General features: G+C 34.7%; 2 protein-coding genes across 6 annotated transcripts in view; one reads left to right on the top strand and one right to left on the bottom strand.

Annotated features, from left to right (window-relative positions):
- Positions 1-3,834, bottom strand: part of LOC122571793 — a 5,530-nt gene extending 1,696 nt beyond the window's left edge. Inside the window, exon 1 of the mRNA XM_043735947.1 lies at positions 1-3,834. Coding sequence (XP_043591882.1) covers positions 1-292 — 292 coding nt within the window. The 5' untranslated portion in view covers positions 293-3,834.
- Positions 1-14,869, top strand: part of LOC122571792 — a 215,792-nt gene that overhangs the window by 110,191 nt on the left and 90,732 nt on the right. The gene's annotated exons all lie outside the window — the stretch shown is intronic.

The following is a 14,869-nucleotide window of genomic DNA, read 5'->3' as shown; positions in this document are numbered from 1 at the left end:
TAATCAATAGAGAAACGCGAGACAAATGGGTATGATGAAACCCATTCTGTTCTTGTATGTTAGCAGAATATATTTTCGTTTCTCGAATATGATACATCATCGATAGAAAATGATGAAATATTTTTGCTGTTGAAGGTATTGAGTTAATCGATACGGAAATGTGAGGAATTGTTATTAGTACCAAAGTTATCGAATTAATTAATAGAGAAACACGAGACAAATGGGTATGAAACCCATTCTCTTCTTGTATGTTAGCAGAATATATTTTCGTTTCTCGAATATGATACATCATCGATAGAAAATGATGAAATATTTTGACTGTTGAAGGTATTGAGTTAATGGATATAGAAATATGAGGAATTGTTCACATCAAAGTTATTGAATTAATAAATAGAGAAATATGAGATATTGTTACTAACATTGACTAGTTAGCTGTTACAGAAATACGAGTAATTACTGTTATCATCAAGGTTATTGAATGAATTACTAGAGAAATATGAGACATTGCAGTTGACATTGAATGGTTAATTAATACAGAAACATGAAAAATTACTCTTACTAGCAAAGTTGAATTAATCAATAGAGAAATATGATACATTACTATTACCATTGAAATGATCGAATTACTTAAAAATTGTCGGTCAAACTTAATTTCCCAAGACAATATATACACGTACAATAAAAAATGTAAAAAGGAACTAGCGATTAGGAGAAACATTAAACAGATCTTTGAAACTGTTACGTAAAACTATCGGATAACCGAGAATTATGTAATAAAACCAAAGTAAGCTAGTTCTTCTATTCTTCCGCTCGCTGTGTTGCAAGCTGGTCACGTTTTCGATAAATAGAACTTTGCGGTTTCGATGGATTTCTTATGATAGAACGTGAACGATTAAAAAAAAAAAAAAAAGAAAAGAAAAAGAAAAAGAAAAGAAAAGGAATTCTATATTCACAGGTCGGTGAAGTAGGTGCTTGTACGAAGCATGAATTACAGCGGGCAGATTGCAATGCCAGTGTTAGAGGTCGCACGTGTTCTCCCCTGTGCGCCCACCCAGACAATTTATCTAAATTGTACAGCTCCGGATTCGGTTTCTCACTGCGTGATCGTATCCTCTCGACGAGAATCCGCACCGTAAACGTTTAACTGTGATTTATTAGGATCGAAGGTCGAATGTTTCTTCCTCGAAATCGTTCAATCAAGAGTTACGCGTGATAGCAGGTCTATGAACTTTCTCACAGGAATCGCTGATGTATGTAGCTATTAATCTCTGATAACATGCGCACGTTACACACGCGTAACATATTTCTTTGCATTTGAGATATTTCTCAATGGAATATACGGCTCGACAAATTTAAGCAAAACGCTGCATCGATATATATATATGTTGCTGAAATATTAATAAAATAATGTATGTTGCTCTCGTACACTGTTTTTCAGCCATGTTTACAAGGATCGATTTATTAAACAAATCTATATGTTTAAATAATCGTGGACTCAAACATATTTTTTATTTACATTATTTTTACATTTCCTCAACATTTTCAAGAAATCATCGATCGTGTCTGGATACGTTAAGTGAAATTATTTTTGTAAATAAATAAATTAAACGCTATGGCATATCGGGAGATGTTACATGGCGAATTATTGCCTTTCGTAGCCGAAGTAGAAGACAAAAGACAATTTTTCAACGAGACTTCAGCGGCTACTCGTACAGCCATTGCTAGGAAAAACTAGTTTCAACATTTCCGGGTAGAATTATTACGATGGCCAGCATCTAATCCTGATTCGATGGAGAAGCTGTGGGGAATTCTAGCGAGAAAAATTTGCGATCAGAAGTTACCTTAGAAAATATCGTGTTACTCAGAAAAATAATAAAATACCTAACGAATTAGTAGAAGCAATTAAAAGCAGGAAAAAGTCCACTAAAAGTTGAATGAAAACGTAACAGAGTCAACGTTGAGTTTATATTTCTTCACAGGCGAAAACACAGTTTTAGGAGAAATGTTCATTGTTTCCAGGTTTCATTAAAAAAGCTTTCTGTATCTTCAGTTTTGTCTTGTATTATAATGTAAAATTATATTAATATATCAATATCTCATCGATTTATGTTATTAATAAGAATATAATACGTGTTAATATATTTAACATATTACGACAAATTTAAAAATGGACACTATAGAACCTACCCTGTTCCGAGGAAAATATCCTATTGAAATTTCTCTAGGATTTTAAAATATATTTCTATCGAGCCAAACATGAAAATGACATTTTTTCCAAAAATGAATTCACTAATTTGCTAAAATACATTGGCCTTCCGGCCAGTCAATAATCGTTCAACGTTATTCGTTAATCCTTTGCACTCCTATGTCGAGTGTAACTCGACATTCTGTCATGTCCACCCTTTTTTGTGAAACGTGCGAAAGAAAACCAGAATTGCATCCTGGAAATTGTTTCGAGATATATCGTACGCTTAAAAATTACAAAATGCAACAATAGCAAATGTGAATAAAACTGATATTTAAGTGAATATCTTTCTTTCTTTATTTATTTAAATTCTCTTATTTTTTAGTTAAAGTAAATTTCAAGTAAAACACTTAAAAGCGTTGGCAGCTGCTGGTAACGAAATTGAAATAAAATTCCGAGTGCAAAGGGTTAACGTTTAAAATCTCCTTTCGCTAACTGCCTAGAAATTGTTCTTTATCTTGCGCATTCGAGGGGACAACTTTGCCAATCAATATATTGGTTCGTTCTGACCCTGAATAGTTCCAACCCCTCGAAACTTGTTCCAGTAATTTATTGGCAGCCATCCGTAATCCACTTCGAAACAGACGGTGTTTCATTTGCAACATTTTCTCGATAGCGAATAGTTGAGGAAATGATTGCACGGAAGTATTAAAACCCGATATTCTGTAGATACAGTGGCTGCAAAAGGTATCACACCACGTCAGTGTATAGCATCACATACTAATCAATTAGGTCCAAGTACATTAAAATTGTATGATATCTAGCAATATCCTCACAAAGCTGCAAAAATGCGATGCCTTGCAGATGGAACATAAAACTCGATAGAAATGCGATATGCGTCGATATTTTAGCCACTGTACTTGTAAATCTTATTGTGATTTTTCCATCCTATGCTAAAGTTTAAAAGTCGAAAGTGTTTATTGTACGAGTTTTGTATTTATCGCAGACGAAACATTTATTATTATTATACATTTATTTTGTAAATATATTTTAGAGAAATTATAGGTTTATCATTACTTGGCTGTTTAATAATTGGCTTCTGCATCGCGTTATATGAAATTGCTACAGCACCGTTCATGAAAATATCAACGTTTATTCATCCATTACAATTGTGGGTTCTCTGAAGAGGAAAAAATATTTTCTGAAAGTCTAAAACAATAAGTTTCGTTTCTCTGGAAGCTTTTGCTGGATTTTACCAGATTTTTGGCGATGCAGTGCTATGAGATGCTGGGATACGTCGTACGTTGCAAATGTTTCAAATAATTTTAAATGAACTAAACGACAGAGAAGACGAAAAGAGTGTAAAGTGACGTGGTAAATAGGAAGATCGTTTGGAAACGTGAAAATATCCCGAGTGCTGTAATTAAAAAGCTCATCAGATATATGCAAAAATATGAATAAATGCTGCACCTCGAGTCTTCGAAATCTAACGATTTTTGGATGTAACCAAAACAGTTCTTGGATCATGTTACACTAGAATGCAATGAAGATTATAGTATTAGGTTGTCCGAAATGTTTCTTTCGTTTTATAAGGAAACAATAGACGCACAATGTTTTTTGTTTTATATTAGTTTATTGAATTATGCACGAATATAATAATAGAAATAGAATGATATGGATCACGCCTAATTCAATAAAATAATATAAAACAGAAATTGTTGTTCATCTCTTATCACCTTACGAAACGACGAAAGAAACTTTCCGGACAACCCAATAAAAATACGATTACGAAAACACGTTTACAGAATTCTTACTAGGATTCGACCAGACAATATGTTACGATTTTACGAAGATTGTAGTGAAAAGATGATTACACAGATGCGTATAAAAATATGTTAGATTTTCGTTGCACAAACATACAATATCATGCAGATAGTAAAAACATAATATAACTAATTGGATAAAGTTAATAACACAATATGGTGATAAAGTAGCAGTGAAAAGTGACATTGAAATTCGCATTTGGAGGATGAAACGAACCGTTTCCTCAACTTTAGCAAGAAGTCTCGTTCTTGAAGCAGAGTTAACAATCGTTGGAAGATTAATTCCTTCGCTAAATGCATCAATGTTTAAAATGAAAGTCTGCCAAGGATAGTAAGCGAAATCTCTGGATCGTGTCAAGAGAACAAGGGTAGTTGCTAAGTTTCTGCACGTTTTGTTTCGCAGATCAGCAACAATCGTGCCAATTCGAAATAAATATAGAACCATAGGTCATAACTTTCCTGTTTAGGCAAACTGTCGGCTGATCGATGCACCTGGTCCGCTTGATTATCGTATTATTCTCCAAGTAATTAATAGACTGCGGATGTTCTATGCAAATTTCTATCCTTGTAAACATAATTTGAATGGAATGGAAATTGTGAATAGAAATTTATTTCGTCTACTAAATATCACAGTAAGTGCTCTATTTTTAATATTATATATATTTAAATATATTTTTGCATATTATCTGCAGTCTGTAGATTTGTGGGATTTTTCATTTTTAAAAAATGTATAATTGTCCGTGGTTTAGTAATTACTTGCACGTGATCTCCATAGTCGAATTTGTCAACACATTTTCTTTGTAAATCGATGCTTACTGTAAGTCAAATAAAACTACCAATGAACGATATTCCATTAATTTAATTCTTATAAAATGGAAACGATCTTCGATGTGATCTACGAATGATTTTGTTAAGAAAAGAATTACGTACTTTGACATTCCATATTGAGTTGCACGTGATCTCCATAGTCGAATTTGTCAACACATTTTCTTTGTAAATCGATGCTTACTGTAAGTCAAATAAAACTACAAATGAACGATATTCCATTAATTCTTATAAAATGGAAACGATCTTCGATGTGATCTTCGAGTGATTTTGTTAAGAAAAGAGTTACATACTTTGACATTCGATATTGAACAGAATAAAAAGTTCAAGTTGCAAATACACGCGCGTACAAAGATAACGCATTCTAAAATTCATTTTCAAGCCAACCGTAATGTTACTGTAATGTTAACGTAATGTAAACTGTACACTCTACTGTATCTGATTTTCAGTTCTCAAAGCGATTAATTGCCAATTAATTAAGGTAATTCTAGTGACATTTTCAAAGGCCAATTTGTAAATAATACGTTTTGTCTATAAACGAGGGAAGTAGGTGGGCGTGCAAAGATCGTATCTTTTGAAATCGATTTTAATTTTAACGATACGATATTAATAATTCGATAGGGCGCTGTCGATTCGCATTTGTTGATACGCACGAGCAAAATGTGCGTGACTGACACCATTTGCACTGCACGGTTATTTACAGTAGAAGCAGAACGCGACAAAAAGATTGCCGCTTGTTGTTCCGAGCTTACAACGTTGGTAAAAGTATCTCTTCGATCTTCGTTTTCGATGTGAAGTAGAAATGATTGGAGATAACTTGTTCAGTGTAATATCAAAGCGAACACTTGCGTTTTTAATTTCGCTTCGCGTGTCACAAATTTACCTTTCCTTTCTTTATCACATTGTAGGCTATGTTTGAAAGTATTGGATTGGCAACTAAGTGATTGTGGATTTTGTCAATACCACCTAATGACAAAATCCGCAATCATTTAGTTGCCAACATATGATAGAGACGAAAGAAGCCGCTGTAAAGAGAATTGTGCCAAAAACTAAACACCCATATTAAAACCTGTTTGAATCTATGGGATCCAACTATGGGGAACAGCGAGTAATCGCAACATAGAGATTCTTCAACGATTGCAATCAAAAACTCTAAGATCCTTAATAGATGCACCTTGGTATGTTACCAACGAAACGATACATTGCGACCTTAAGATACTTACAGTTAAAGAAGAAATATACAAATTCAGTAATAGATATAACATAAAAATTAACAACCACGAAAACCCACTAGTTACTCAATTACTTGACACGACGGGTCAGATCCGCAGGCTAAAAACACATTACCTTCTAGATCTAAACATTAGATTCAGCTAGAACCAAACATACGATAATCATTTATTATTCACGTTATAGTACCACGCCAGAATAATTTACTTATAATTCTCAATGAGAATTGATTGCAAACTACTTCCAAATAAAAAAAAAAAAAGATCTAAACACTAGAGAATATGCAGAGTTTTCCTAGAAGTGAGACCCACTTCGACAAATACCTCAATCAATTCGGAAATACACATAAAAATTGCAGAATGTTCACTACGAGTAAATATATCTTATGTACATGTATATTTATGTATATATTTCAATATTTTAACGTTTCAGCCTTGTTTCAAATTATAGTGATAAAATCATGATACTCGTGTCTTCAGTACGATATTCACGTGGTTGTAAAGTGTTTTATAGAAATAGATTCAAATACTTACTCACTTAGTTGCCAATTCAATAAGATACACGTTTAATCCACAAATGGCGTGAATAAAACAATAATAAAACAATCCTTGCTCCAATATGATAAGTATAATTTACGTCTTTAATATGAAAAGGCTTACAAAATTACAGGTAATATATTACATATTTACAAGACTTTACGATAAAATGTTTAATATAATTAATTATGAAAAGTAAATTAGTTAATATATTAATAGGTAAAGATTAGTAACATAATTCTGAATGATATACATATTTTGAAACAAGGATCTATACATAAGCCAACATTGCAATCTTTACACTCATATCGTGGTATATGGGGTGCCGATCATCGCGTGGTCGCCGCCTATAAGCGGCACCCGAAGCGAAAGGATTAATAAAATACTCCATCGGATGAAACAGGATATCGCGCTCTTTGCAAATGTATTTAAACGATTTAGAAAATTAATTCACGTAAGGAATTACTAAAAAAAAAAAAAACTTCTGACCGTTATCACTTGCTGTTGAATTTGTAATTGCTCTTGACTGATAAACGCAGCGATGAATATAGCGGTGGATAGAAGAAAGTTTAAAGCTGATACTTGTCTATACGAGTGTAATTAAAACTTGTATTAAACATCTTTTTGTATGTTGTAGAATATACAATTATATTGTACAGTAGAGTTCGCCTTACCCGAATACCTTAATATCCGAACACCCGTTATCCGAATATCCTAATATCCGAACAACCGTTATCCGAATATCCTAATATCCGAACATACATTGTCCGAATACCTTAATATCCGAACGTTTCAAACATGTGCATATCTTATTAATTATATTGTATAATATATTAATACATGTTAGTATTATATTACGCTAATTGTAATTATGTCAATTGTACTGTTCATATAAAATGTATTTTTTCCTCTACTCGATCGAGTATAGTAACAAGTATAGCGTTGTAACAATCGAAACAAATTTGCGTTATAATTGAAAAAATCGGAAGCATAAATGCAACAGGATTGGCAAAAACACATGGTGTTGGAGAAACCACATTCACAGACATTAAAAGAACAAAAAGATAATATTGAAGATTATGCAGAACACGTAGATTCCTCCGATACTGGCAATGGAAGAAACCTTAAACATACTGACGTAATGAAACAATTTCATCGCGATAAGGATGAAAATAACGACGATTTTATACAAATGGAAAGAACAAACGAATGTGGTAACGAAAAGCTGCCTTCTCATAGCGAAGCATTCGTTGCATTCGTAAAGGAGCTTCGATGGTTCGAAGCAGAAAAAGAATGTAACTGTATACCGGTTCAAGGTAATAAATTAAAAGTCATAATAATTATTTAATTTAACCTATTTCTCGTCTGATTTACTCTCCAAAAATTGAGATGTAACTAATCAAAGAAAAAAAAAAGAAATCAGGAAATCTCAGATGTCTCCCTCCTACTAATAACACAATCCATGTAGTATCTTCAATGGAATATATTGTTATTATATCCTGATAATTGTAATTTATTTACAATGAATGGATTGTACAAATATAGACAGAAAAACGATGGTAGTTTAACATGAACTAATCGCAATAACACGCTACAATCTAGACAACTCTCGACACAACTGATCCAACGTTCTCTCTCACGCGGACCACACTCTCTCGACAACGCTAGCAGCACTATATCGACAACGCAACTCGCACTCTCTGACTTCTCGATTCACAGTCTTCGACTTCTCAACTAAAACTGCACTGCTCTCGCATGTCTTTTGTCTTCCCCGTAGACCCACCACACACGTGTTCCGCGACCGCTCGTGGCCAAAGCCACGTAGACCTTTTCTATGAAACTATTCACTTGAAGGACCGACGACACATTTACGGGCCCATCGGCACCTCGGCTCTCGGGACATTGTTTATGGTTTAAAAACGCCTCGGCTCCCGCGACATTGTATGTGGTTCACCCGCTAACTCCTAGGCCTTATGTCCGCGATACTACATCCATGTACCAAGAAACATTTGCAAAATATAGAATTATATTTTTGCAGTCACACACCACACATTCGCTCTTACGATAATCCAACATACTATGTAGGTACTGATCTTGAATTAGCAGCCAAACACATATGTGACCCATAAATATTTAAAGAAACTGTCGATCGATCTTAATCTATATTTGAAGAAATGGAATTTCATATCGGGAAAGTGATTGTTCTGCTATCCTAAAATTCTATTTTCCACGCAATTTTGTCTCGCTGTTAGCTCGGATAAGGGAAGCTCGGTTCCCCTTGTCAATTATATTTCAGCTTCGCCATATTACAACAGTTTCCTCTTTTACTCTTTAAACTCTCTTTTCGCTGTCTCTCTACGTATAAAATGATTAATATCTACACAATATAACTTAAAAAAAGATGGAATAATTTTGACATCTCTGAAAATCCTCTACCTGCAACTACTTTTATCTACAAAAATATTATTGTACTATACTATTTACAAGTTCCACGTCTCTAAAAATAAGTCACATGTTCAAGGAGAACTAGAAATGATCGGAACACGCTATATATTTCTTCCAGCGTTTACTGTACCATTTCGATAATCATGGACTTTCTTCAAATAGTTCGCTCGAGAGTCAAATCTCAGGGATCATCAAACTGAACGCTTGACGTACATTTCTGCCCGTGGCGAATACACCAATTTACATAATTAGCAATCCTAAAATATGGACAGCGTCCAACTTTTATGTCAGTTTTACGACGTGCAATGGCGAGAATCGCTGAATAGGTCCATAAACATCAGAGATTACATGGAATTCTCCAGGATTTCGATCAGATGGAACGAGATACCGCGGCGTGGACGTTATAAACGGCGTCCACGAAAGGATCTTTCCGATTTCACTGGTTTCTCGTGTCCATTTCAGCATTAAATTCGATCCATGATTCGGGTATAATATAACGGCGGACAAAAACGCTGAGTGAAGTTGTCACCCTCAGATTTAAAAAAAAATCCAAACAATATTCGTTCGTGCACATTTGTCCAACCAAAATTTCCATTTGTCCACTCTCAAAAAGAAAGAAAAAAGAAAAAGCTATCAACGGATAAAAATTAAAAAAAAATTTAACATCACCACTCTATGAACGTTTTCACTGTTTTTTATGTGGAATATGATCGCCCACGATTCGTTCGCATTTGTCCACCTTTAAAAAAACAATTATTAGTAAATAAAAATTAAGAAAAACCGACATCACCGCCACATGAACCTTTTCGTTAACGTTTATGTAGGATATGATCGTCTATGATCTGTTCAAGATTGTCCACCCAAATCCATCCAAAGAAATTATCAGTTTTTTAATGTTTTCATTTGGTAGTTTTCTTTTTTTTAAAGTATAGTTAGGCAAAAATTTCAGCGGGGCAAATCGTGGACAAACGAACACTGTTTAGTTTTCTGGGATCGCCAACTTCGTCCAACTGTCCAAGTGATAGCCAAGTCTCTTTCGCTTTACGCTCAAGCCGAATCGCGCTCAGCTTCCACTCTCTTAATTTCTATCCGATTGGATTGCGTCTCTGTCTGTGCATTTCCCGATCCAAACGAGCCGCGCCCTCGCATATACCAGTTGCATTCATCGCCGTGCGCGTACCTGCGCCCTATCTGAATCCTGAAAAGGATGACACATCTCAAGGACTAGAGTTCGCCTCCGAACCAATGCTCGCTAGTGCAGCTGGCTCTTGCCTTGTCTCCATCGCAACGCCAGCCTACGTCTGCTTTTCGCTCCTTTCTCTTTACAGAAATCTCATTTTTCAGAGTGTTTCTTCGTTTTCCCTGGCGCATTCAGCGTCGACAAAACACGTCTATCCTGGAAGCGATGCTAGCAGGATGCAGACAGACGCTCTTGTCTCCATGCTGGCTTCATTTCAGTGAAGCGTGACGTGTGTATTTTCTTCCTCTTTGCTTTTTCTCCTCTTTTTCCAATTTTTTTCCCCCACTAAAAGCGCAGGAAGACTAGCGGAGAAACGTGACAAGTCGAATCTTCTGTTTCTTCAGTAGAAGAGTAGCGATGGTCAGACAGCAAAAAGCTGGCTTTACGACTAAACACTGATAGCATTGGTTGTTCTATCAGTTTTATACAGAACTTCGTGGATTTATTATTATCTACTTTTGAAAGATAATCCATAGACCGCAGACTTTTAAGCAAATTTACGTTTTTATAATTTAATATTATACAATTTATATAATTTATATCTCTGCACACAGCTAGGAAAACACTGTGTGATAGTAACACGTTATTTACTGTTTACTGCTCGTTTGTTATGATTCTTTAACGAAGCTTCCAACGACGTATGTTTATATGACATGTATTCCTCATCTTCACCTATGTGCTAACACCGTTTGATCGAAAAATACTGGCATACCCTGTATAGTTTTCATTCGTATGTCGTCGTAACTTTGTGTCATAATATTAATCCTCGTGCGGTATTCTTGCACGAATATTCACTATATGTTAGAGTTCGAAAGCGTGGCTATAATATTCGCATTTATAATGGTGCTCAGACGAAAACGGGAATGGAATTTCTACTCGAGCCGGGAAGTAAATGTACACAGAAATATATGAATATTATATGAGTTTCTGTGATATAGAAAATAACAGATAAAGAATATGGCTGGGCAAAATGAAGTATAATACGCGGATAGTACGTTGGGCAGTTACAGCAGAATTACTGCTAGTTTATACGAACTTGACGGAGGGCAAGCAATTCATGTAACTAGGCTTCATATGTGTAATAGGAGTTTAGACAAGTGGATTGAATCAGCAGGAAATCGTTTAATCGGATACCAACTAAAATTTCATTCAAACAAATGGACCTCGTGAGCATAAACGAAGTTCCATCGCAATCGTTTTGAGAAGGTCCGCGAAAATCAGCAAACATTCGTCGAGCCCTTGTGGCGAAACTCGATATTTCATCGCAATTAATGCGTAGATGTATAATAGCCGCGCTAAATTGCTTTTAGAAACGGTCAATAATTTAATTAGACATTAAAGCAATTGGATACGCGATATGAACGTCGGTCATTCGTTAATTAATTATTACTTAGAGGCTGAGCACTGAAACAATATTTATCACTGAATTATTAACTACTTTATTCGAAGTAGAGAAATGTGTTAGAACGAGAAATCTCCGCCTTTTTTAACGAATCGAAGATACAAAAATTTGATAAAATTGTAAAGTCAATGTAAAACAGTAAAAAGGGAAAATAGTAGGAAAAAAGCATTCAGCGAATTGAATGATATAAATTGGTCGATAAACGTTGCAAATTAAATGTATTACATGGATCGCATGGGTTTACTCTCAGATTTTGCGAACTATCCGACTACTTATTTCTTTCATGTACACGTATTATACAATAATATGTGTATATTAAACAGTGTAGAATTCGTGCATGGTTTACATATTTTCACAAGAATTCGAGAAAAGGTGAAAAGTGTCAGTGGAAAGGCCAAAGGTCATAATAGCTTGTATACATGTGCATTCATAAATACATTTACTTCTGAATGGTATCTAGATACAGCTCAGTACAAGTACAACAAATAAACAGATAGATCCATAGTATTCTTATAGACGTACATTATAATAGTCATAGGAGGCGTTGAAAAAGCTTCTCAAGTAGAGAACTAAATTTTATTTCGAATAACATATTGTTAAAAGTTGAAGGAATCAATGCAAATGGATACGCCTTTCCTATACGCAGAATTAGCTAAAATTGAAAATGAATGCAAAAGGAATACGAGAATTTATTTTCGTTATAAATTTATATTTGAAATTTCCCAGTCTTTACGTTTCTGTCTAACGGATTTCGGGTGTTTGTGCATTTATGCAAAAGTAAACTGGCGAGTTTAAAATATGCAAAGCAACGTACTCGTTATCACATAAAAATCTCATTTTTATCTCTTTGGTTGCATTCGTACAAACATAAATCTGTATGAACATGTGCAGTCTGTTAATATAACACACCTTAAGCGTTCGAATATGCAAATACAGATTTCTGCGTTAAAATATAATTTTATCCGCAATTTCCTCGAATCAAACATTTCGTCGTTTCCACCATTTCCCCGCGAGCTCTCCAATTAAATGGACGTGAATTTAACATCACACGCTGTACGTAATTTTCCGTAGATTTCACCATCGAAATCCACTCGGCGTTCTTCGCGTACGATTCAACCTTCTCCGTTAAAAGCGCAACATGGTTCGCATAGCGGTCGAACAGGTTGACCAAATTACGGAATCGTCGATGGTCGCGACTGTTTATTCGAGTTTTAGCGGACTGGTATTTGGTCGATGGCAGTGGCGTGCGCGGATAGCTGCAATCCACTGATATCGTCACAACAACGCGGCCAAATGATTGCTTCCGTGGATCGTAAACGTTGAGACTCGTTGATCGCAAATGCGGCTGTACAATCTCGTCACGTTCTTTTGATAAATTCATTATTGGCCTGATGTCTCTGGCTGGTTGCGTAAAAGCGCCGGATTTTTCAGGCGCGTTATGCATATACATTCTGATGCGTAATCAAAAGTAACAAGAAAAGATAAATATAGCTAGCAGTTTTGAACGGAGAGCGTGAAAAATTAATGTACTATTTATTTCAGTTGCATGCTGTAGATGTTCTTGCTCGATCATTTATTAAATAAATAATTAATTATTTGTGTAATTAATGATTAATAGTTAATTGAATAATTAATTTGAGGATGCGAAGATGCGGAGAATGCGAATAATACGCGAAAGTATAAGTAGGGTGAGTCGCGTGAGAGTTTAAGGTGAAATATTTTCGATACGGTTAGTTGTATGGAAAAGTGTTTCGGATGAAAGTTGAATGGCTTGGAAAGAAGTATTTTTGGCGTTTTTCGTTTTTCCGTAGGTGGACCCGCAAAGATGATACGGATTTGCCTTTTTAAATGGAAGCATATATTTTTTAGCACGTTGATTATTAAAAAATTAATTAATTATTTGATTAATTAATTAAGCTGTATGTGTGGAAAAACTATTAGTTTAGTAAGTATTTTAATTTTTGGCTTGCAGAATTGTATTTGTTTTCCTCGTCTTTCGTACGATAAGTTTGTAAAACTGAAAGTTAAAATATCTACTAAATTGAGCATATAAAAAAAAAACAAATTGACCTCCATATGACCTTCACGTGCCCACCTACGGAAAGAATAATAACATCAAAACACGCGCCCCTCGAATCGAAACCGTTCAACTTTTATCTGGAACATTTTTCGATATAACCAATAACATGGAGAATATTTCAGCTTAAATTCTTCGGTGACTCACCCTGTATATAAAATATCCAAAATATTGTAAGTGCTCGTTGTACTCTTTAGCGGAAAAACTAATTTTCTACTTGGCTTCTGGCTTTCAAGTATGTTCGTAAAAATATTAATTTGCAATTTTATAATGATTAGCATTTTGTCAGACGCGTTTGTACAATTTCAGAAATTGCCCCTGTAACGTAATAAAATTTATTGCTACTATTTTTCCAAGTATGTTGATAAAAACACGAATTTGCAGTTTTATAATCAAACGATTGAAATGCATCGTAAATTGAGATGATTTGTAATTTGTTACATTTATTTGTACAATTCCATTCGTTTTTCCTTGCTAAACTCTCTGCTGTCGTATAATAGAATTTATTGGCACTGTTAAATCATGACCTGTGGTTTGTAAAATTTGGCACGCAACAATATTGGCCAAATTGCGCCACAAATCCCTGATCTATCTAACCATATGTTGATAAAATAATCATTTGATGAAACATATAATTTTTGCAGTTTTTCCGTTTAATCGTCACGGTATTTCATATTTTTATTTCTGAATTGAATGATGTAAAATGAGAGCGTAGTGAGCAACATAGTCAAAGGACTAAAAATGGCAGCAAACTCGGAAATAAGAAGTTTCCAGCCATAGGGGAACGATCGTATATTTCTAGTGTTATAAATATACATGGGGTGGTGGGTTTCTTACGTACACAAGGGAGCTAACGAGCAGTATCTTTACCAGCAATATAGCCAGTGATATTTTAAATTAATTTGCTACCTTATGCGGTATAGAAACCGATAGCAAAAGAATTTTTGCTAGCCAATTTATCAAAGGGGGAAAGGACACCCTAACATTTACAGGAAATTTATGACATGTAATGAATTTCATTTATGCGTTAGCTCTCGTTTCTAATTTCTAATGGAATTATTCGTCAGTTATCAAGTACTCTCGTCAAACTACTTACAATATCGTAT

This window comes from Bombus pyrosoma, linkage group LG10, assembly GCF_014825855.1.
Source record: "Bombus pyrosoma isolate SC7728 linkage group LG10, ASM1482585v1, whole genome shotgun sequence".
NCBI classification, from domain to species: Eukaryota; Metazoa; Arthropoda; class Insecta; order Hymenoptera; family Apidae; genus Bombus; species Bombus pyrosoma.
This window is presented reverse-complemented; position numbering and strand designations above follow the sequence as displayed.